Source organism: Nipponia nippon, unplaced genomic scaffold (assembly GCF_047370975.1).
Source record: "Nipponia nippon isolate SJK-2023a ecotype South Korea unplaced genomic scaffold, ASM4737097v1 scaffold_21, whole genome shotgun sequence".
NCBI classification, from domain to species: domain Eukaryota; kingdom Metazoa; phylum Chordata; class Aves; order Pelecaniformes; family Threskiornithidae; genus Nipponia; species Nipponia nippon.
In genome coordinates this window covers 3,423,674-3,447,464 of record NW_028262338.1, presented here as the reverse complement: position 1 = coordinate 3,447,464, position 23,791 = coordinate 3,423,674, and the positions used below count along the sequence as shown (strand labels likewise).

Below are 23,791 nucleotides of genomic sequence, written 5' to 3'. Positions count from 1 at the left end.
TCTGAAATGCATAGCTGAGAATCCATTTCTTCTGATAAGTTTTCAATGTTCTTTTAGGTAAAAATTAACTTTAATCAACCTTAATTTTACACGTTTCAACAGCTTTTGTAACAGGTTAGGTTCCTTCTAGTTAGAGAGGAATTTCTGCAGCTGCAATGTGCATGACCCAAAGGGATGTTCTGGGTTGAACTGAGAACATTCAGTAGAGACTCTTGTCTGAAAAAACTTTTATGTATCTTGAGTTGGCTGTGAGAGCCTGCTGTTACATAGTGAAATAATCAGCACCCAGTATATGGGACTGTAATGAAAAATTACTCTGTTTTACCTGTTCTCTGAATTCACAAACTGTTGTCATATGTGTCCTAGAATAATGATCATGTATGTAATGTGCTTTGTGTTACTAAATATTTAGCTGTATTTAATGATTTAACGTAACTCACAGTTATTGTACTAACCATAAGAATATAGATTTTTTAAAAAAAAAAATCCATGCCTTAAGTTTCTATTAGAACCATTTGATTCATTTTCTTTACAGAAGACTTGCATTGCTGATTTTAAAATGCTTCTTTACAGGAAATTACATTCTGAACTATGTAGCATCTCAACCCAAACTGGCTCCTTTCGTCATCCAAGCTCTTGTTCAAGTCATTGCTAAAATTACAAAATTAGGATGGTTTGAGGTACTGAAAGATCAGCTCATCTTCAGAGACATTATTGCTGATGTAAAAAAATTTTTGCAGGTAGGAAGCAATCGTTCACTTCTGCCATTTTTTTTCTGTTTGGACCTCTTCATTTTTAGTGATTGGCATGTAATGTCACTTACTTGTTAAACACTTGGGTGGAAAAAGTGTGAAGAGCGTTGCTTAAAACAGAAGATTGCCCTAGAACGGAGAAACAGGGCGGGTTTGATACTTGTGCGAGTCTGTGGGTTTTGATGCCTCACAGTATTCATAGTGCTGTCACTTTTTTTTGTTGGTTTTCTCTTTCCAAAGCACGTTTTCATAGTGTGGTTGTAAAACATCAGCCCCTGTTGTCAAACCATTCTATTTAATGCCTTAATTTTATTCAACTGATGCGGACATCTATTTCTGATAGCGTTAGCTCCAGTTACCTGGTTAGAAACACTGGTACTGCACCATCTGAAGAGTATGACTGTCAAATGTTTTAAAGCATGAGTCTGATTGTGATTCTTGTCATAACGACTGCTGGAATTATGCCGAACTGTTCAGTTCTAGAACTAGTTCAAATGTATTTTTTCAAGTGCCTGTCATGGGTTGATCAAAAAGATACCTTTATAAACTATTTGTTGGAGTGTTCACTGTTACGGCCTTACATTGTTGCTTTTCTGTATAAGCAGTGGGACTTCACGTGCACTTCAGTTTTTAGCAGAAATCACTAGATACCCCTGCTTCTGAAGTTCCTGAGGAAAGCTGGTGTAAAGATAGAACTGGGGCACACAAAATTGCAAGACACTGTATATTTGTTGTGTGGTTGCGGTCCTTGTTTGCCCCGTTCCTTTTTCACTTTATGAGAAATGGATGATTCATATTTGTGTGCCTGGGTACTTAGATACCTGCATATATTTATGTTCTCTCTCCATACATGTAAAGAGGAGCGAAAGGAAAAAAAAACACAAAACATTCTGTCTCTCCTAGGATTATGGTGTACAATATGGGGAGATAGGTAATAAATTTGGAGTGTTTTTATAACTTTACCTAATTTAGCATATGTATTTAAATCTAACTTATCACAAAAATTATGCATTCTAGGTAGGGATATGGGGAAGTTTGGGAGGTAAGATTGTTCATCTTCCCTCTCCAGTAATTGGATGAGGCAGGAATGTTCTTGTTTTACATTTGCTTCCACATTGTTTCCTGTTCCCCCACTGCATTGGTCACTGCTACAAGGAGGATGCGTTACAGGACAGAGAGGTGATCTTGGTACATAGTATTTGAAAAGTGGAAATAATTTCTCCTAATGTCAGAGTGCAGTCATTTGCTATGGACTGTTCACTGTGCAAATTTACATGTCAAATCTAGAGTAAGTAATGTCAGACACAGTGCCTAAAGATATACAGCATCTTTGGCAAAGTAAGTTTGGAGAAAGTGATTGGTTGTCATGGGTTAGACTTGATATTTCATAGCCAGACTTGGTTATTTCATGCATTTAAATACGTATAAAAAGGTTCTTAAAAAGTTTTCTGGGAGGTGACTAATCTGCTTAAAAAGTTAATACAGATTAATCTTTCTGAGTGTCTGTGTGAATGTAAAGCCTAGTACTTATTTTGAGAAAAAAATAATCAGAGAATTTAAGCTATTTGGAGATTTACTTCCAAAATGATCCATTATGTGTGTACGTGTTGGTGATCCTGGCAACTCAACAAGAAAATATGAAGTTAACAGTTTATGTTTCTTGCCAATGAGTTTCTCATTTGTTTTTCAGTCTTACTTTGTTTATAATACTGTTCAAGTTAATGTACTTTTTGAGTTACATTGGGAATGTCTAATAAAAGATAAGTTGCAATATTCTGTTTATTAAAAACAAACTCTAGTATACTTCTCCACCACTTTGCAGTTATTTTTATGAATGTACTGTAATTGGATTTTGCATTTATTATTAAAATGATTGCAGTGTGACTCTTTAGTGTGTAGCTCATTAAAAACAGAGATTTAAATACAAAATTTAGCTTCTTAAGAGATTTCTTTAGTTAAATTAAGAATTCCTGTAGAAAAGAAAATTAAGCCATAGATCTACTAGTGAATTAAATTTTAGATAAAAATTGAAAAAATAATCCCTAAACAATACTAATATATGTTAATAATTAGCGTACGGTAGTTTCAAATACGTATGCATTAGCATGCCAGATGGAAGTTCATCCAGCGTGATTTAATATAGCAAAAGGGATTAGCCGCTAGCTCTGCAGTTCTGTTCCCGACTCCTCCATAATTCACCACACAGCTTTTCACACCTGTGAAAAAGGGGAGGTTGCATTTTCCATTCTTGCAGGTTTGTGTGATCTAAGGAACATTCATATAGACTATTTTAAGAATTTGAAATGTAAAAGAAAGTTTTGTCCAAATGACAGTATAAGATCTTCAGTCTTACTGAATGCAGATAGGGCAACAGTATAAATTTTGCCTGAGAGTTCTGTGGAATTTTCACTTTTGATTTCCTTTGGTGCAAGTGATAATACAAACTAGATGACAGTGAAAAGGTAGGCCCCTTGGTAAGTGGCCAGATTCTTCATTAGTTGAACTTTGGGTGATTTTCAGAGTTGTGAAAATGAGTGTGGTTGTGACAGATATCAGGAAAATTTTGAGAAGGATGACATTGCTTTTTGGACACCAGGGGTGCTGAGGCTGCAAACTGCAGCTGTGAAAGTAGACACAGAGATCTTCCCCCTGACTCAATGGCAAGGCCTAATTGCAGTTGATTTTAATTGCTTTTAACCAAACGGATTTAATTTTTCTATAAACGTTTTGTAGTAAATCAGTGAAGACAGCTAAATTTTGTTAATTAAATGCAAAATTCTGCATTGTATCTGAATTGTGAAACATTTCAAGGAACGTAAATACTCATGACCAGCTTGCATCCTCAGATGCAAATATTTGACAGCTGCTACTTTTTAGACACAAGTTCTCAGAGATGGAATATATCATTCAGTTCAAACCAATGCATTGTATACTACTGTGGAGGGAAGAGAATTAGGTTTTCTTGATAGGTAGCATTTAGAAACTTGGTTTTTTTCTGAGAGTGCCCTGTGGTCTTTTTCATCCATGCACAGCTTATTTTTTTTTAATGGCTTGAATTTCATACAGCTTGCCTTACCGGTTCTAGAATACTGAACAGACGTTTGAGGAATGTGTAATAGTGAATTTCTAGATTGCAGTTACTTAGAGTCTATTTTCAGACACGGTTTTGTTACCATACAATTCTTAAAATTTATGATGACTTTTTTTTCCAGAGCTAATTAGGGAGTTTGAAGGTCTAGTTCTATTAATGTTGATAGAATTTGTCATGAAAGCCTTCAAACAGCTTAGGATATCTCAGCCTAAAAATTCCTCTTGATTCTAAAAATGTTGGAAAATATTAAACACAATCTCATTCTAGAAATGTTGGAAAATACTAAATACAAGCTGTGATGTTTGAGCAATCCTGTCTTCTTTTTTTTTCTGTAGGGCACTGTGGACCATTATATAATAGGAGTAATGATTCTCTCAGAACTGACTCAGGAAATGAATCTAGTAAGCACGTTTGGTTTTTTTTTCCTTCTGCAAAGGATGTACATATTGCTGATAAAGCAGTGTGCTGAATGTTTCTGCCCTTCATGAAAACGGTTGGAGAAACATTTCTTAGACATGAAGGGATTAACACACCTTCCTCCCCTACCAAAATATGTAGAGACAAGAAATTCTTAGCGCAGAGACTCTACCCGTACCAGATACATACCACATCTGATATGGGGTAAAGTTTTTCTCATCGTAGTCGCTAGAACTAGTAAAGCAAAGTGAGTGATCAACTTCTTCAATTGTATTTCTGCTAATGGTTTTCTTTTGCCTATATCTTAACCCGAGGAAGTGCCTCAGACCATTGCGTCCAGAAACAGAGACAATTTTGAAGGGAAAAAAGGAGGCGCTTCAGGAAGCTGTCAAGATCTATATTTAGTGCGGGACCGTAATTTTCATTTCTAGTGTTGAATACTTAATCTGCCAGATATACCTGTCATCTAGTTTGAGCAAAGAAGGGAGCATTGTTTATTATGTCCTAACTTTTCTTAGGTTGATTATTCAAGACCTTCAGCAAAACATCGTAAAATAGCTACCTCATTCCGTGACACCTCTCTAAAGGACATACTGATGCTTGCGTGCTCTCTTTTGAAGGAGGTGAGGCTCTTTATAATTGAACCTAAATTGTTAACATCATAATTGTCTCAGTTTCAGTCCTTAATATTTTCGGAGTTGATGAATTCAGTACTTCACTGGATTACATGACACCCAATTAAGCTCAAGTGACCAAAAAATGTTCAAAGACAAAGATTCCAATCTTCTTCCCTCCATGTCTCTCTTGCTCTCTGTCAGTCTTTCTCTCTATGCCATCTCTCTGTCTTTATATCTTGCCGTAAAGGGTAAACTATCTAAATTCTGAGCTTGTCTTCTTTTTTGATGTTTTTCTTAATTTAATTGTATCTCAGTTTTGCTGGCCTACCATCTCAGTATTTGCTAAAGGAATCATTTATTAAACTAGGAGCGACCAAGAAGACAAATTCTCTGTCTTGTGGTATGGCAGTGCAGTCAAATCTGGCCAAGGTGTTTTCCTCCTTCAATAGTTCCCTTATGCTCTCTGTAACATCTTGGGGTAATTCAGGCTGCAGCCTCTCAAGAGCCTTGACAGGAGGTGAGGAAGAACAGCATGCTGTAAGCTAGGTCTTAGGACCAGGTAGGTTGAACTGAGATCAAAGCTGAAATTTGCACTTTCCATTTTGTGCTGATCAAGGCCTTCCACGGCAGAAGTGGCACCGTGAGGTACCATTCTGCTTCTCTTCAGCTCAAGCAACTCTTTGCTTTTGAGAGCAGCCTATTTTTTCAATGTTGCCTGATTGCTATTCTTTGACTTATTTGAGAGTGCTGGTTTATTAAGTTTTTCTGAAAACCAAATGAATTAGGTGTTGAAATTTGGACACAGCCATTTAAGCTAGGAATTTAAACACTCACACATCACTGTGAGTCAGTAGATAATGGTAGTGATTACATTTTGGCTAAAGGTACAATTCTCAAGGTTGAGGTATGTGATTGAGGTACTGCTGTAAAAAACGAGATAAACTGTATTAGCTTAAATTTCTTTCACAGTATGTTTTTAGTCTAACCAGAATGTTTTGCCTCACATTTACAATAAGTTTAAAGGGCACATGCGGTCAGCTACCAGTGCTCAGGTGACAAGCAGTATATTTTTTTAATATATAGAGCAATTAAATAATGTGTAAACCCTCACCTCTAAAGAGGGAGTGCTCTGCTAATGTACACAGGATGTTTTAAATCAGTGTTGGAATTGCATATTATTGGAGAAATCATATATAATTTAAAAGAAGAACGGGATGTTTTTGGAAGAACCTTCTTAGATATAGTAAACCCCCTTACACATCAAAACAATGAATGTATTTGTGAGAACCTGTATCCTGTGGCAGCCACTTCTAGCTTTCTTCAAGTTCAGCTGGTCTACAGGTACTTCTTTAGTCTCTCATATGTTGAAAGGTTTGTCTAAGTGACATCGCACAGATTTCCAGAGAGAAATCTAAGAAAATTATAATTAGTGTCTTTATAATGCCAACTTTAGTATAGGAAGCTGGTTTTAGAAATGTTTCAGTGTCTGTAATACATTAAAAAATACACTCGACTAACAAATGTGGAATCACCAAAATAATTCCAAGAGTTTAAAAGTTACAGAGAGTATTGGTGGCGAAAGAGGTTATGTTTATGCAAGATGTTCAGAAATTCAATGTTGATTTCAAAGCCGAATTCATAATTTAGTGTCAATTGTAATGTGGCGCAACAGTTACTATCAAGTTAATGAGGCATCTAACGACACACAGTTGATTTTAATTCCTATCATCTGAATTTTAAAACTTTTTGTTAATAAACTTGAGAGATGTGACTTTGAATCTAAATAAGGAGCAGATGAGCTAGATAAAGTTGTTGCATTTGCATTTATTTTATTGTTTTTCTAAACAAAATTATGCATCAATGACTAACGAATTTGAGTTTTGTTTTCAGTGCCTCAATATTGTGTGTGTAACCTTGAGGTAGTAATTTCTTTAAGATAAAATGTTATTTAAATTATTATAATTCCAGAAAGGGATCGACAAAAATGTGTTCTTACACGCAGTATGTTGAGTATAGACTTCCAAATCCCAACAGCTTGTTTTGCTTACAAAGTACCTCTTTATTCTGACACTACAGGGGTTATAAAGCAGTGGAGACACTGACAGCTGTATTTATACAGGTGTTGTAAATAGCTACATCCAGATTACAGGCAGTTCATTTCATTGCTTTTTAATGCCAGGTTTTTCTAGACTTGCCAAAGGAACAGTCTTCAAGTATGCGTACTGTGAAACTCATACTGTTCAGCAGCCTGGACATCAAACTGAAAAATAACCTCTGGTTGAGATATTTTTTACTCATATGCTGTGTATTCCATGCTGGTCTGGAGTAACTGAAAAACAGGAAACCTTACAGTTTAATTTTTGCAGTGAACATTAGCGCTGTTTTAACAGACAGTATCAGTGACGTGCTGAGTTTTACCTATAAGTATTTTATGCAAAAGGATTATTTCACCAGTCTTTTAAAAATTATTTATAAGTCTGGAAGCTGTAGCTTGACATGGAAGATGTCTCTGAGGTGGCAATAACGGTTCTCCCCTTGCCCCTAAGGAAAGACAATACCTTTTATTGTTGAAGGGTTTATTTTTCTCTTAGTATGTGTTCTCTTGCTCTGAACTTTGCAGTTTTATATCCAAACATTCTCCTTTTCAAAAAATGTTTTTAAAGCATGTTCTGCGCAGGTGACCTAACAAGATTTCTTTTCTTCTTAGCTCTTGGCGAAACCTTTAACCCTTCAGGACCAACGGCAACAAAGTCTAGCAATGCAACTTTTGAAGCTTGTACTAAATTGTCTTAGTTTTGATTTCATTGGAAATTCAGCTGATGAATCTGCAGATGACCTATGCACTGTGCAGATTCCAACAAACTGGAGAACAAGTAAGAAAGGATCATAACTGTTATTAGTCTGAAGTCCATACCCAGTAGATTGTGTAACTTCTTTTGTCACAATACTTGCAAATAGAAAATAATTTTTAATGTGGAGTAAGAGTTTTTTTGCTGGTGAGTTACTGGTAAACCTCTTCTGCTATTTCTCTCACACTTTTTCCGTTGTTATTTTTACAGACAGAAATAATAAATGTGGTCTATAACATAGATATTCGCAGTAAATCAAATTATTCTAATTAGACACTGAATACTATTCTCATCCCTGGCATATGAACACCTTGAAGAGGTACATCATTTGTAGCGTGTCTGTTTTCTCTTGTCTTCTTCCCGATGAGAAAACTGTGATATTTTTTTTTAGTGTGCTTGTTTGTTCTAGTATGTGAGCTTGTTAATGAAGGCAGCAGAAGGGTTGCATCTTGGTTCTTAGGCTCTAGAGGTTTGACTTCCTGGGCTTATACAGTGCAGATGGCAGTCTGGTATAAATATGTCCGAGCTAGCTTTAATGAAATTCCCTTGGGTAATGGACGCAGTTTAGCACTAGCAGCATGGAGCTCCTTGTAGGCTACTTTATCCTGCTTCTTGGCAAAATAAATGAGCCTGATTGGAAGTCTGTAACGTCTAGCTAAAGCAGCTACACAGTTTCCCTTACCCAAGATGGGAGGTTTAAATCTGGCTTACCTGTATAGCGTGACACTGCAGCATTTGATATTCCTCCTTATTTCAGCAATACTATTCTTCATCATTTTCCATGCATAACTCCATTCCTTCTCCATTAATGTCCAGCAGCCTCTCATCGCAGTATGAGGGATGAATGATAGAATCATTTAGGTTGGAAAAGACCTTTAAGATCATTGAGTTCACCTGTAAACCTAACAGTGAAGAGCAATAATATATGGCAAGCAGGGGAGTAGTGACAAAAGGCTGAATTTGAGCAAGTGACAGTAATTTCCCAAGATGCCCTAGGAAGGAGATGGGGAGAGGTTTTCCCAAGATTTTAGTTTACATACTTTAAATTGTCCATGGAGGGATCTCCCTTTAGTCATTAAACACAAGGAATGCCTAAGGAGATTAACCTTTCTTATGTGATGCTGTATTTGACACAAGTCTTCATATAAAATAATGCTTATAAATGGAACAACTTTGAAGTGTTACTTAATTTGTGGGATTACTTAATTATGAATTATTGGTGAACTTTTTCTACCCTGTTGTTACCCCTTCATAAAATAGGGTAATGTTAGTTTGATGTGATTCCACAGTGAATTGGTAACTCAGTGTTTCAAGTATTTTTTTCTGTTTATCAGTCTGTAGACTTCAGGATAGTCTGTGGAACTTTTGTTAAGAACTTGCCTTTGTTTAAATACAGACTAAACTAATCCTTGGTATCTGGAGCCTGTCTTTTCTTAGTGTACTACTGTAGTAACCTGAAGAAATCAGTATACTTTCATCTGTTCCAGAACAGTGTTCTATAAGCAACTGACAAAGTATTGCATCATCTGCAGTTTAAGGGAAGTATTCTTTATGAGCTACAGGATAGATTAAATGTGATAAAAAGAGAATAGTGCTTTTTTTAATAGTATACAATGAACTAAATAATGCATCTATTCATAGTTTGTTCTCAACTACAGTGATATCTCACTCTTACTGTTTTTGTTAAAAAGAAGATGATTCTATTAAAGTAAAGATACTTAATTTTTGCCTGTAGAGAGTGATAAAACCAACTTATCTTTTTCCGTAGTCTTCCTGGAGCCAGAGACCTTGGACCTGTTTTTTGATTTGTATCATTCCCTTCCACCAATGCTGTCTCAGTTAGTAAGTGACATGTAGTGATTTAAACTCAAGTAATTATGGAAAATAGTCTTTTTACATCTATACTTTGTCCAAAAGACCCTGTTTTATTCTGTGCATTAGCATGTTATGAGTCCCCTGGCTCAGTGCCCAGTCACGACGTCTTTTCTTTGAACTTCAGCCCCAGTTTTCATTTCTGAATCTGCAAGCATTCAAATCCTTCCTCCCCCAATTCAGCACTACTCAGCCACATAGAAAACATCCACCTAATTATTTTGATGAAGTCAGAAGCTGTTGTAAGAGGGAATTTTAGAACTAAGCCATATTTGTGTTCAATGATCATATAGCCATTGCTGCAAAAATAATAATCTTCAGCATTCCACAGTAGTTCTGTGGAATGTGCCACAGACAGCAGTAGGTTGGATTGCTCTAAACATTGAGAGATGATTATTCTGAAAGTCTAAATTTTTTAATCTTACAGTATTTTTTTTATTCTTCAGGCACTTTCTTGTTTAGTTCAGTTTGCTTCTACAAGGAGATCTTTATTCAGCAATCCAGAACGTGCCAAATATCTTGGTAATCTAATCAAAGGAGTGAAACAAATACTTGAAAATCCACAGGTATCTTTTTATTTTTCATTTTATTTATTTGAAATGCTAAACCACCTGTGGATTTGTTTTTCCAGTTACAGTCTTCATTAATTTACTGAATCTAGCAAAACCACTTTCAGCCAGACATCTGTTTGCTTTGATTTTTCTATTCAAAACAAAGCAAAACCCCTATGAAAATAAAATTGTCACCCAGGTAGCAATAGTGCTCATAAAATTTCTGTTAGATTAAGCTGTTAACTTTTAAAAATTTGCTTCTTCAAATTTAGGGTTTGTCTGATCCAGGTAATTACCATGAATTCTGTCGATTTTTGGCTCGGCTAAAGACAAACTATCAACTAGGAGAGCTGGTAATGGTGAAAGATTACCCAGAAGTCATCCAACTTATAGCAAATTTTACTATTACTAGCCTACAGGTAAGAATATATACAGAAGTGTTCTCTTTTCTTCAACTCTTGAATGACAGAGGACTGATCCTGGTTCGCTGTGTTGGTGTTTTTTGAGGAGGTGGTGAGGCTTGTCTTGACGTAAAAATATATTTTGTCAGTGATGTAACTCAGATTTCGAAATTCTCTAGTACTGGTTCCCACTCTTCCTATGAAGTTTTATAATGGGAGCAGATTTAAAGAAGAAAATGACAAGTGAAGTAGGAGATAGATGACGGATGTTAATCCTCCAGCCTTAGTCCTCACCCTCAAAAAAAATCCAACAAACGAAACCCTTTATCCAACCCTAAAATACTTATACGTGTGCTCCCATGTAAACTTGGAAGTGCCTACACTGACTAGGTTCTTTAGGTCTGCTTTTGCGCGTATATGTATGTACACGCACGCACGCCTGTATGCTGAGCTGCTGAGTGCAAAGTTCCCATCTGAGCTGGATTCAGAAGCTATGTGGAATAATGTCTGAATTTTTGAGGGACCCACATCTGTATGAGAACGATGCACATCACAGGATCAAGATTCTCATAGTGTTAAGAATTTTACAGATTTATTTTTGAAACACACGAAGATAAAGGTGTGCACACTGTTTGAGCAGTACTACAATTGTTATTTTAGCATTTCCTCCAGAGTCTTTTCTCTGGTCTTCAGAATAACAGCTGAAGATAGTGACCTTTAGGAGAAGATTTTGACCTGTGCATACCTGAGTTGCCGATGGCAGCTCCATAAGCTTGGAAGAGAAAAGAAAGTTGAGGTGCATTTCTGTTTTTTACATTTCCTGTCAGGTGGCTCAAGACAGTTTCCCACTCAGCATTTAGGATTTTTGAATGGCCCTTTTATAGCACTTAAATCTCACCATGCACTGTTGTCATGGTTTAATCCCAGCCAGCGACTCAGCACGACCCAGCCACTTGCTCGCTCGTCCACAGTGGGATGGGGGAGAGAACTGGAAGATTAAAAGTGAGAAAACTCATGGGTTGAGATAAAGACAGTTTGATAATTGAAATAAAATAGTAATAATAATAGCAACAACTAAAACGTCACTGTGTTTTCAACATTATTCTCATACTAAATCCAAAACGCACCACTATACCAGCTACTAGGAAGAAAATTAACTCTGTCCCAGCTGAAACCAGGACAACTATGTAAGAATCTAGGCCTAGCTCTGCGTTTCGAATCGTGGATTTCACTTGAAGGAGGCGAGCGTGCCTACACGTAGTTCTGGATCTACTCTAGAATGTGTGCCGTAGTATGTCTCAGTTCTGACTGGGTCCTTCAGTAGTTATGTGAATGAATAAGACTAGTTAAGATAAAAGCATCATGTTTCGCAACTAAAATTTCACACTGGGATGCTTTAACAGAAGTATGTTTTGTTTTCTTATAGCACTGGGAGTTCGCTCCAAATAGTGTTCATTATTTGCTAACTCTGTGGCAAAGAATGGTAGCATCTGTACCTTTTGTGAAAACGGCAGAACCCCACCTCTTAGATACATATGCACCTGAGATAACAAAAGCTTATATTACTTCTAGACTGGAATGTGTTCCTGTAGTTATAAGGTAAACTTGTAATTGCAACTTTAAAACTGTAATATGGAATGTTTAATTTTCTGATCTGTTGGCATATTATATTTTGGTTATGTTTAAAATCTAAGTACACTGGTTCTGATTACCATGGTGATTTCTTTAGATTATCTTAATTGGCTGATATCATTTTACTCCTTTTGCTTATTAAATCCAGGCCAAAATCAAATGTAAATTCTAATTGTTTTTCCTCTCACAGGCCTTTGTGTTTTGAAAAAAGCCTGTTCTCCCCTCCCCGCTGCCTTTTTTTAAGACTATCTAAATTAACTATATTGTTCAGCTGTGACATGTTTTCTCGATGAGTCACTTTCTAGGGCCACGGAGGGTAGAGTAATGGGGGAAAGCAGAATGAACGCCACGCACGAGAAAGGGTGAGACCGAACAGAACGAGCTAGAGAGTGGCAGGATTGAAATTGGCCAATTTAAAATTTCTCAGTTCAAATCTTCTTTTTAATAGTTTAAGTAAATGACCTTATAGTCCACACTATAATATAGCAAATAAGAAAAAAGTGTTTAGATTGCTGTAAGGATTTAATTTTCTCCAAGGGCTTTTATGAATTCCTGCTGGTAGGCTCTCCTGTCAGACTGCGGGACTGCAGAACAAGCTACATCTGCTTTTCTTTTCTAATTTTACGTTACTGAGATGATGTCATTTGTTCAGTTTGTGTGAGGAAGTGCGTTCAACTTTACTTCTGTTGTCCTTTTGTCTCAGCTTAGCCAAAATCTCATGTCTGCAAATTGTGTAATCTGTCATCTTACTGTTCAGTGACTAAACTATAGTTGGTGTTATTGGCCTTATGTTATCACCATAGGTATGGTAAAGGCTGACTTCCTAATGGTTCAAAATCGTGAGCTTCTCTATCATTGGCTCAGGAACAAGAATTAATAGTACTTAGGGGAGCTTCCAGTGTTCCAGTGCTAGGACAGGGAAGGACAAGCAGGTGATTGCAGTCAGTTTTCCTGGGCCTTCTCTCAACCAGCCTACACTGCTTTTGGCATTCTTAAGTTATCTATCTTCTCTGTTCAGCTCTTCTGTAATGGAATCTCAGGGTTGAACCTTCATGTCTCAGCTTTATTCTCTACTGGGTGGTACATTCTATATCAGCTTCTGGACTTGGAGCACTCAGTAGGGCTGAGCTTCTGGGTCAAACCGTCTGGCATGACCAGCTCCATTGAAATGTGCTGTTGTCTTCATCAGCGTCACTATCAGCACTGAAAATTCAGTTTCTGTGTTTGGCACTGATGAGAGATTCTTCTGAATGTCCTTGTTACATTGTGGAGGAGTAAGCTTTCTAATCTGTGAAAAAAGCCAACAGGGAGAAGATGAGGAAAGTACTGCTCTTCTACCAGTGTGTATCATTGTTAAGACGGTCTTGGTAATGCTGTTGGCATGTATCCATTCCTAGCTCTAAGTGATTTGTGGACCACTGTGGTATTGTCTTATTCTCTTATGTGATGAAGATCCTCAGTTGTGGCATTTCAGTAGACAGCAATATCAAATGTAGACTTTAATATCAAATGTCCAGACCATTCTTGAGAAACATGGGATGTCTGGGAGCTGATTTCATAAGACTTCTTCCGTTTGCTCCAAGGAGATTAACTGATACCTTTGCAAACAAATCCTGTTTTCTGGAATGACCATTTTTCTTACAAACCAGTGTAGTCGGTAACACCCTTCCTTCAGGAGCTATCCATCTGGTCCTTCAGACAGAGAAAGAAGTAGCTTGGAACAGTGGAAGGAAAGTCACTTTTGCCCTTTTGGGGGGTTTGAATAGCTATTCTCTCTTTCGCGTAAGGGTGAGTGAGGAACTAATGATTCTTCTACAAAAGGTCTACAAGAGGATGCTCTTCTACAAACTAGAAGGAGACCTTTTATTTGAAATATTTGCAAATACCTGAGAAGAGGTCTGCTTCAGCCCATCTTGAACGTTAGGATTTTCAGCCTCTGTATATCTTTCAAAGTTTGGATGTTAGCACTGTTGGCTTTGTTAGCTTTTTGGATGTTACCTTTATCTGTAGATTGTTTGTTGCCTGTGCAACAAAAGGGCAACCTTCCGATGAATAAACCTTTCCTGTTGTGATTTGTGTTATGAGTATAGTTACCCTTTATGGCAAGAGCTATTGGTCTCTTTGTTGTAGGCATTCCATAGGGTCACAGCTTGTTTACAGCAGAATAAAATAAAGATTTATAAAGCAGTTGCTTGGAATTTTACTGAAGCTTGCTTGTTGGCTTTGGTATCATGGCTTGTGCTTAATTTGATGAATATGCAAAATCCCTTTCTACTAAGTATTCCATTCTTTCCTCCCATCATCCTCTGAGAAGGATGCTGCTTGTTAATATTCTGTTCAGGCACAGTGGACCTTAGTTCTTCAGGATTTACCTTTCTGTGTTCATACTGCCAACCTCATCTACTCTCTTCTTTGCTTTTTAAAATGTGTTAAGAGGAAGGCACAAATAGAATACTGTTCTGTGTTTGTGTGGATGTGTATGGGTACGTGTATAAATAAAACGAGATCTTATGTCTGTCTGTTGTATTCACCAGCTGCTAAGGCTTTTGCAGTTCAGCAGTTCAGTGACAGTGGTTCAAGATCTGGATGGGAAAACAGCATCGGCTTGTAAGCAATAGTGGCTAAGTGATTACTTTTTATCTCTCTTCCAGAGATGGCTTAGAAGATCCACTGGATGATACAGCTACAGTTTTCCAACAGCTGGAGCAACTGTGCACAGTTAGCAGGTGTGAATACGAAAAGACCTGTACACTTCTTGTGCAGTTGTTTGACCAAAATGCACAAAACTACCAAAAACTATTGCACTCTTCTAGTAGGAATCCATTAGAAATCACAGTCCAGGAAGGTTAGTATTTAATTTAATTTTTAAACTGTGCTTTATGTGCCAATAACCATATGCTTGCATATGAAAAAGCGTGATGATCTTATGGCAGATAGACCTAGACCTTTTCTCAAACGAGGAATTAATGATCCAAGTCACCTTGCACCACAGTTTCACTAGTTGTCTTTGTATTAAATAGGATACATTGGCAGTTGATGTGTTTGCTTTAACATCTTGTTCCATCTTTAGAATATAGGCATGAGAGCTGTAAAAACTTTTAATTTCTGAAAATCAACATTTTAGTGCCTCAGGTGCCCTCACGGGAACCAGCTGCAACTTGATGAACATTTTTTGAAAATGAAGATGTTAACTTCCGTTCTTTTTACATTTATCTTTCTGTAAAAACGAATGTAACATTAAAAACTTTATTTTATATAGCTCTGTTAAGATGAATTACCTAATTTTCAAGAAACTCAAGTTATTTATTGTAGTGTAAGTTGTAAAAATAATAAGTACTTTCTATCTATTTTTTTCATATACCTATTTCGGTCCGCTCTGTGTCTCACTTAAACTGTCTTTATAACGACTGGCTCTTTCTAATGTAGTTATCTTATGGCTGTTGCATCTTTACATGGATAAATGGTGTTGTTTTGAACAGGTGAGACAGGTTACTGCATTATACAGCTGTTTCTTTGCATGCTGTTAAATGTATGTGATTTATTTTGCTGTTCTTTTGTGGACAGTTTGCATATGCTGATTTTCTTCTATGAGGACCCATTTTTTCACTGATTTATATAAGACCTCCTGCTTATCTTTTTTATTAATTCTGCATTCTTCCATGCACCTATCAACTTTTATTTGGCAGAACTTTCATTAATGATCTGGTTTCATTGACCAGCTACAGCCTGAATTTATACTCCCTTCCCCAGTCCTGGGGGGCCAAAGGGAAACAATCGGCTGGAGGCTTTCAGTGTCAGTGCTCTGGGGATTGCCGTTATGCATTAGAAAACATTTGATGCAGTTTAAATATTGTGTTTCTTTTCTGCAAGCTAAACATTTGTGCTCGTATTGAACAATAACTGTTATATCCCCTAGATATACATAGTTAAATTTAGATGTTTAATGGCTTTTAATGTTCCAAAATAAGTTAATGTAATATTAAGATCTCATTTTATTATGCTCTCTTGCTCTCTGTATCAATAGTGATGCGGTCATGGTTTACTAAAACAATAATCCCCAAGAAATGGGTCATTAACAGTAGTTAATGATTACTTGTGATCTATGGTAATGACTGATTTCTTTGGGATTATTGCTGTTATAAACCATAATTACAGATTATTACAGCAATAATTATTTTCTAAAAGAAAAGATGTTGTCTGCCTCAGTAATTGCAAAAGCAAATGCACTGAAAATTTTAAATAGTGAAGGTATAAAAGAGGGAAAGAAGTCATACCTATTAATTGGTATTGTGCTAAGAGAAGAGGGCTATCATCAGAAAAATAACTATGTACTTAAAAATGAGCTACTGCAATTTGTAAAAAGGAAGACAGGTTTTGATTTTAAAAAAGATTATTGGCCAAAGTGGTGGCTCTGCTCTTAGAACCAGCTAGCACCACTTCACAGTTGCTTTTTGATACCATCTTCAAATGGCCATTCTTCAGTAGCTGTCAGTGCTAAATTCATTTCAGCACTGTTCTCCTAGACACGTCACCCCCTCGCTGTTTGGCTAATGATGTTGCAATCTCTTAGTGTCCTAAATTAACAGCTGTACTGCAATGTGGAATGTGTCTGATGGGGCTTTCCTTGGAAGTGCCCTGTTTGTGAAGAAGCGCAGGTCTTGAAACAGGGAAATATGTTGGTTGTAGGACAGCTGATGCTGTCCCTCCAGATTACTAGGAATGGAACAGGAACAGTATGAGAAGATATTTGGAAGTCTTCCTCATATATCTTGTCTCGTCTCAAGAGTCAACACTTGTTCCCTGTCACAAAGTGCTTTCTGTTGCAGATCTCAGACTGTATTACATATTCGTGTGGGTTTTTTTTAAAGTAAGACTGGGATTTAAGATAAACCTGAATGCTTTCCTGTACTTGTGTTGAAATCATCTGCATGTTATGCCATACTCTGCCTTATCTTTTCACGTATGTTTGATCTCAGCATCTTTTTTATGTATAGAACACCTTGTACTATATACCTCTGACTAAAACAGAATTACTTACAATGTGTAGTCACCAGATTCAGGCCATAAGGATACTGGACCACCTCAGAACTATTAATCAGTCCTGGTTGAAGCAGCTTAGGAAGTAGAGCATTCAGTGCTGTCTCAGTTCTGCGTTTGTCAAAATACAACAATGCAAAACATGAGGGAAATTAAGTGAAGTTTAATGTTGTGGGGATGGAGACTAGTTTATCAGAGATTTGAAACAAACATGAAATGAAACCTCAAGACTTTTGGTAGGTACTGTGCATGTCCTGATATGTACGTAGAAAGATCCAAAATAAAACGTTGTTTTACAGTCATAATGTGACCTCATTTGTTTATCTGTAGTTTATCCGTTATGTTAAATTTCAAAATGTGTTCAGAAGCCACTTTATTCACGAGTGTATTGTCTTCACCCTTGTCGTCACTTGGTAAAATCCTAGTCATGAGGGCAAGGCATCTTCTAGTTTATGTAAATATCTCACCTATCGAGAAGCCTTGTTTGTAACTTGATTTAGCTTACATGGAAACTCCTCCAAGTTGTCTTTGCTGTGTTGTTATTTTCAAGCAATTAATTTTAATTTATTACAAAGTATATCTTGCTAAATGAAGGTGGAGTCTAAAAGTAGCTTTACTGTTCTATAGTCTCAGTGCATTTCAGTTTAGGAAGAAACCTTGAGCGGTATCCAGAAGTTTTAACAGGTCTATGTGTTACTTTGCTATTCAGGTCTTAGTTTTGATCTTACTTAAGGGAAAAATACTGCATCTTTCCTGAGAGAGGATACCATTAGTTACTGGATTCACAGCTTAAGAGGCTGAAGTAGGAATCTGCGTGGCTTGAGTAGGTATCAGTAGGTCAAATTTAGAGATCTTCCACCTTAATGTGCCAGAGATTAAAATAATCCAGGTTTTGCAACATGGCAATGGTTTTCCAGCAGAGGGAGGCCAAAAGGATTCCCCTGTGTTCAGTGTTTGTAAACTTAAGAGTTCTGTGTTCATAAAGCGGGATTTCAGTATTTAAAAGTCTGTACAAAATACACTACATACACAAACTCAAAGGAGTTATTTATGGAACCTTAGCTTTACCGAAATTATTGTCCTTACATTGTACTTTACTTTGCCAGTGGATCCTGTAAGTGCTTTAGTGGAAACTGACAGCTAAATAATGTGGAAGATGGGAAGGCATGACAGCATGGCTTGAAATGGCTGAGCTCTGTCTTTCAAACCCTTTCAGAAAACAGCCCACAGAGACTTTCAAAACTATGTGGTAGTTCACAAACTCTTCTTTAAGAGTATGTCTGACCTACGACATAAGTATTTTCTTATGTGCAAATCACTTTAGATGGTAGTTTAATATTACAAAGAATTCTTTATTTGAAATAGAACTAAGAAACAAGTCGATTGTAGTAAGTCTCAATTACTTCCTAATGCTATGATAAGTAGATGTAACAGCCCTGCTGTAGATAAAACTGTTCCATGCCTTGAAGTAACTTGTGGCAGACAAGTGAGGATACTAGATTAATTGTATATCTGATCTTACCAGGCTGAGTTTGCTTAATTTGTATTTTACGTTAATTCTTTTGTGTTTTATTTATAAGCATGTCCGGGTTAATAGGCTGTTCTAGTTTATCTGTCAGTTCTGCTCAGGATTTTTTGTTAGTTGATTTGTCTGAGTAGGTTTTAAATCTGGTAAAGGGAGAAACCTAACCATTCTCTTGGCAGCATTCTGCAGTCTGATACCTTATAGAGCTGCTGATACCTTATGGAAGTGTATTGTACTAGCATAATCGTTTATAATCATTAACTGTTCTTCTTTCTTTTCAATGTTAGGACGTCTGGCATGGCTTGTCTATTTTGTGGGTACTTTTGTGGGAGGACGATTAACATACACTAGTACTGATGAACATGATGCCATGGATGGAGAATTATCCTGTCGGTAAGTATTGCTTGTTTCGAATTCTTTATTTTGATTTTTTTTTTTAAATGACGTTTAGTATCGGCAGATATTTTGAATTTAAATGTCTCAAATTTTATCCAATTCTTGGACGGTGGGTGCTCGAGGACTGCACTGACTTTCTGTGGATTGAGACCATTCCACTGGCTTTGATCTTTCCTGATTCATCATCCTGAGCAGTGAAAAGTCATTAAGGCTATCATTTCAAAACTGTGTTTCAGAGGAAGGGAAGAGGATTAAAGGCAAATATGTCTCTTACTATAAGCAGTGTTTAGATATGCCCATGTAGCTACCTGTTTTCATTTGTGTGTTATACTTGAATACAAGTGTTAATTTTATTAGTTGTGAGTTACGGCGATTATTTTCTGCACTACTTTCTTGACACTAATTTTTGCGGGTGAAGAAGTGCAGAGGAACTGCTGGTCAACCATTGAAAATTTAGACTTATTTTTAGACTAGAGCTTGGAATAAAAAAGAAGGCTCTAGATTTAAAAATGTACGTGCTAGATCTTCTTTCTGCAAGGGGTGAGCTGGGGATTATTGTGAATGACATGTATTCCTTGTGGCAAACACAAAGTATGTGGCAAACGCTTTCTTAATCCTTGTTTTCACCCACAAGTATGTTAAAAAAGGCGTGCATATTTGATCCTGTTAATTACATCCACTAGCTAACACATGAAAAAGGGCATACAGCTTAGAATTGGATAAAAACCTTTACATTTTCTCCTTTGTTTCTTGCCTTCCTAATCTACCCTGGGGCTCTGTGGTGTTAGCAATCTTCCACTATGTTTTTATTAAAACTGAGGGGTTTTAATATACAGGCTTACAGATGAAGTAGCTACTGACTTATAATCCAGTGACTATATATTTCAGAATTGGCAAAAGGTGAGAATAATTTTTTTTAATTGCTAGGGAATTAGGATTTCAAGGAATAGATAGCAGAAGAACACGGGAAATTAAATAAAGGAATATTCCTTAAAAAAAAAAAAAAAGTAGTAAGTTTTCTTAGGTGACATAGACTGAAATCGATTTTTTGAAATCAGTGCTGGTAATACGGAGATACATACCAAGTAAGGATTTAGGTCAGAAAATATATGTTTGTTCAGATGTTTTAGGAGAGATGGAAGTGGGAAGAAGCGAGACAGACGGTGCATTATATACTGCATATGTAAACTCATTTCTAACCACAATCGTTTCAATTTCCAGGGATCTCGAACAGCTCTTATCTTGCACTTGCAGTTTGAGACCCATGCTTCTCAAATTTCTGTGTTTCTTTCATCATGGAATTGATTCTCTGAGAGAGAAAAAAAGCATGTTACAAACTCACCACAGTATAACATATATATCTGAGAAAATTTCAAGTGACAAAGTAATTAGAAAAGCATTATGTTGATGTTTATGTTTATTAGTGGTCAATTAGGATAATTAGCATCTAAACAAAACAAAATCCTAGAAGAAACTTAGGCAAACAACAAATGACTGATGGGTTCCTAAAGAAATTAGCTGTGGCAATATCATTTAATTTGCGAATTCTTCCTGAAAATGTTTTTTTCTGTCATTAAGAGTTTTTCAGCTGATATCTTTGATGGATGCCCAGTTACCACAGTCCAGTAATGAAAAAGTAGAACTGGCGATTCTGTGGTTCTTGGATCAGTTCCGTAAAACATATGTGGGAGACCAGCTTCAGCACACCTCGAAGGTAAATATTTGCTGTAAACCACAACATTTGAAATAAAAAAGCCTGTGCAGAAATTGACCTGCCAATATATCTTACACATAAAAGCTCTTGAGCTTAGCTGGTGGCTGACTGGCTAGATGGAGAGACAGATGGATAGATAGGTAACGTATTAATGTGGTGTTCATCTGAGCGGGCTTCCTACCATGTATGCTTTTGAGTGATGGCATGCAAGGAGTTAATATTTTAACAGCTATGTTCATTAAACAATTTTACGTTACTTTGCATTTCAATTTTTTATTTCAAACATTTAGCTGGGTTCTGCTATATTGTGTTATATTTCACAGCTGGGTACACAAGATTTATTCTTTTAATAGTTCTGTTCTTTTGACAGTTACTCATTTATGTGGTTTCCACTGTATTTCTCACAATACTTGGCTTTTCTGCATTTTAAATAGGGAAGAGGGAAAAGTAAGATGCATTTTTGAAGAAGCAGCAGTTAATTCACCTTAACTGTAGGGGACAGTCATAATATAGATGTTATAAAGAGAATGTCAGTAAGATGAGATCAATTGATCTTGAGAAAGACTGAAAGAATTCTGTTGGAGCCCCAAGCAAATCTTTAGCAAGAATTGTGACAGTGACTGAGATTTGGTTTTACTTGTGTAGTACTCTATCCTTGCTTTCTGGTGAACGGTCCCAATCTCAAGAATTCTTTTATCCCTTCAGGTTTGAACTGTACTTCAACTTTATTGAATGGTTCCTCACTTAATATTAAAAATAAAGTTTTACACCATACTGAATTACTTTTTCATGAAAGCAATGTGTTCCTTTCCATTGTCAAAGCTGATTTGTTGTTTTTGAATATGGTGCACTGCTCTAATGCGAAGTAACAGAAGGTACACAGTAAAAATGTACTCATGCTCCTGGTATTTTCATTAGCAAAACTCCCGTTGATGGCAATTCGCAGGCAACGTGGCTGTACAGTAGGTGTCATTCACAGATTGTTTTTTTCTTTCTATCCGATTATGAGGGTTTTGATGTCACCTTGTACTCTGACTGATTGAGGTGTAACTGTGTGGAGAAGCCCTATCAATGTATAGTGTGCTATAACAGATTGTTATAGGAGATTGTATACCCAAGCTTTTTATGTCCATCCTTATAGAAAGCTGGAAGAAGCATTTGTATGTGGGTGAAGCAGTGGAAAAAAACTGAAGTGCATTATTTATAGTTAATCACCTGGAGCTCTGTTGTCAGTAGAAAAAAATGTAAAACTTGAACGTTTGCCAACTGCACCAGAATTCAATATCTACGAATTTATCCAGCTCAGCAATGTGTTTCGAATAACCATAAGACTGCCTCTGTGATTGCGTTGCGTGTGGAAGGTTAAATGGTTAATTATGGAGGAAAATGCTGGCTAATGTTTCCACTTGATTTATTGAAGAGCACTTTGAACAGAAAGAATTAACTTTTACCAAAAGGACGTGGGGGAAAACCGTAGGATGAATTTAAGAAAACGGTTTTGTGTTGTTTTGTTTTATTGTTTTGTTTTTTCCCCCCACCCCGATAAGTGGACATGAATCAAACTGGTAATATATCACATTCTGTATACTGCCTTTGCTTATGACATATGTCTTGTATGTAACCAGACTGGGAAAGTGGGAATTTTGCAAGGCTTTCATGGTGCGTAACAGTTCAAGGGGTGCTTCTAAATTCTAGCCCCGGTCTAGCAACTCCATAGTTTGTTGCAAATGCATCTTCAAAGTGTGCTTTTTTTTTTTTTATGGTTCGATTACATTATCTGCCAGTATAATTTAGTTTGCAGTCAAATTACGCTTTCTTTTTTTGTTTTGTTCTGGTAGGCCTGATACAACAGCCTCTCATTTGCATTGATAGAATCCTGTGGTCCATGTCCCATTATTTTACCAGATCTTATAACAAAAGCTGTGTGTAAAGCCATCTGAGCTCCCAGTTTTGGTGGGTTTTTTTAAATTTTTAATAAAACAAAACGAGATGTTTGTGTACATTTTAGAGTTAAGAGAAAGGCAGAAGGCAGCACTTGTATGATTCTTCTGTTTTATCCTGCTGTAGCAGCAAGTATAGCAGCAGATGGCATTCTACCCTCACAGCTGTAAATCCTCTGATACTGTGTCTTGCTGGCAGCTATCTACAAATATGCAATAAAAAGGCTCACACTTGGAAGCAGAAAAATCAGACATATATCAAATGACTAAGTTAATACACGTTTATATAAATATTCCGGATTGCTTGAATTGTTTTGTTTACAGAATGGCTGATGGAAATTCTGCATGCTTCAGCCATGTTGAAATAATTTTTTGAGAATATTTCTCTTATTTGAGCGTATGCTTGCCTACAGAAAACCAGACAATGGTTAGAGAAGGCCGAATAGTCTAATGAAATTGTAGAACAAGTCTTCTATATAAATATACAAATTTTATTCATTAATTAACTCGTATTCTCGAGTATGTGCATATTATAAAAGCAAACTCATTATAGAAAAAGAAAATTGGCTAGGTAAATTAATGCATTCTTATTAAACAGTCCACTGGGGCTTTCTGTCTAAGGAAGAATAGCAGAACCTCGGAGACCTCTTCCGTGATACTGTAATACACCTTTAGTACCATTACATTTCCCATACAAAATAATACATCAAGATACTGCCTTTTGGATCAGATAGACCTTTGAATGGATATGTATATTATATTTCTGTTGAATAGACTAGACTAGACTGGATTCTCTGGTACTGTACAGCGCTATTAATGTCTATCAATACATATTTTGTTTTAAGGCTGATACAGAGTTTTGTTTTAAGCCTTCATAGAGTCATCTTTTTGTGGCATATTGCTGATTTGGATGCTGACAGGGTAGTAGAAAATAGGTTGGCTGGAAAAGCACTGTGCTGTACTTCACTGAAATCATAGTCTCAGCTTCTATCTGTGG

At 36.6% G+C, this 23,791-nt stretch overlaps 1 protein-coding gene across 1 annotated transcript in view; it reads left to right on the top strand.

Moving 5' to 3' along the window:
* RANBP17 (RAN binding protein 17) overlaps nucleotides 1–23,791 on the top strand; it is a 163,292-nt gene that overhangs the window by 5,845 nt on the left and 133,656 nt on the right. Inside the window, exons 4-14 of the mRNA XM_087760196.1 lie at nucleotides 574–740; nucleotides 4,179–4,244; nucleotides 4,779–4,883; nucleotides 7,585–7,750; nucleotides 9,495–9,568; nucleotides 10,045–10,164; nucleotides 10,422–10,568; nucleotides 11,977–12,149; nucleotides 14,834–15,027; nucleotides 19,032–19,137; nucleotides 20,719–20,854. Of these exons, the coding sequence (XP_087616322.1) occupies nucleotides 574–740; nucleotides 4,179–4,244; nucleotides 4,779–4,883; nucleotides 7,585–7,750; nucleotides 9,495–9,568; nucleotides 10,045–10,164; nucleotides 10,422–10,568; nucleotides 11,977–12,149; nucleotides 14,834–15,027; nucleotides 19,032–19,137; nucleotides 20,719–20,854 (1,454 nt within the window). The remainder of the gene's footprint in view (nucleotides 1–573; nucleotides 741–4,178; nucleotides 4,245–4,778; nucleotides 4,884–7,584; nucleotides 7,751–9,494; nucleotides 9,569–10,044; nucleotides 10,165–10,421; nucleotides 10,569–11,976; nucleotides 12,150–14,833; nucleotides 15,028–19,031; nucleotides 19,138–20,718; nucleotides 20,855–23,791) is intronic.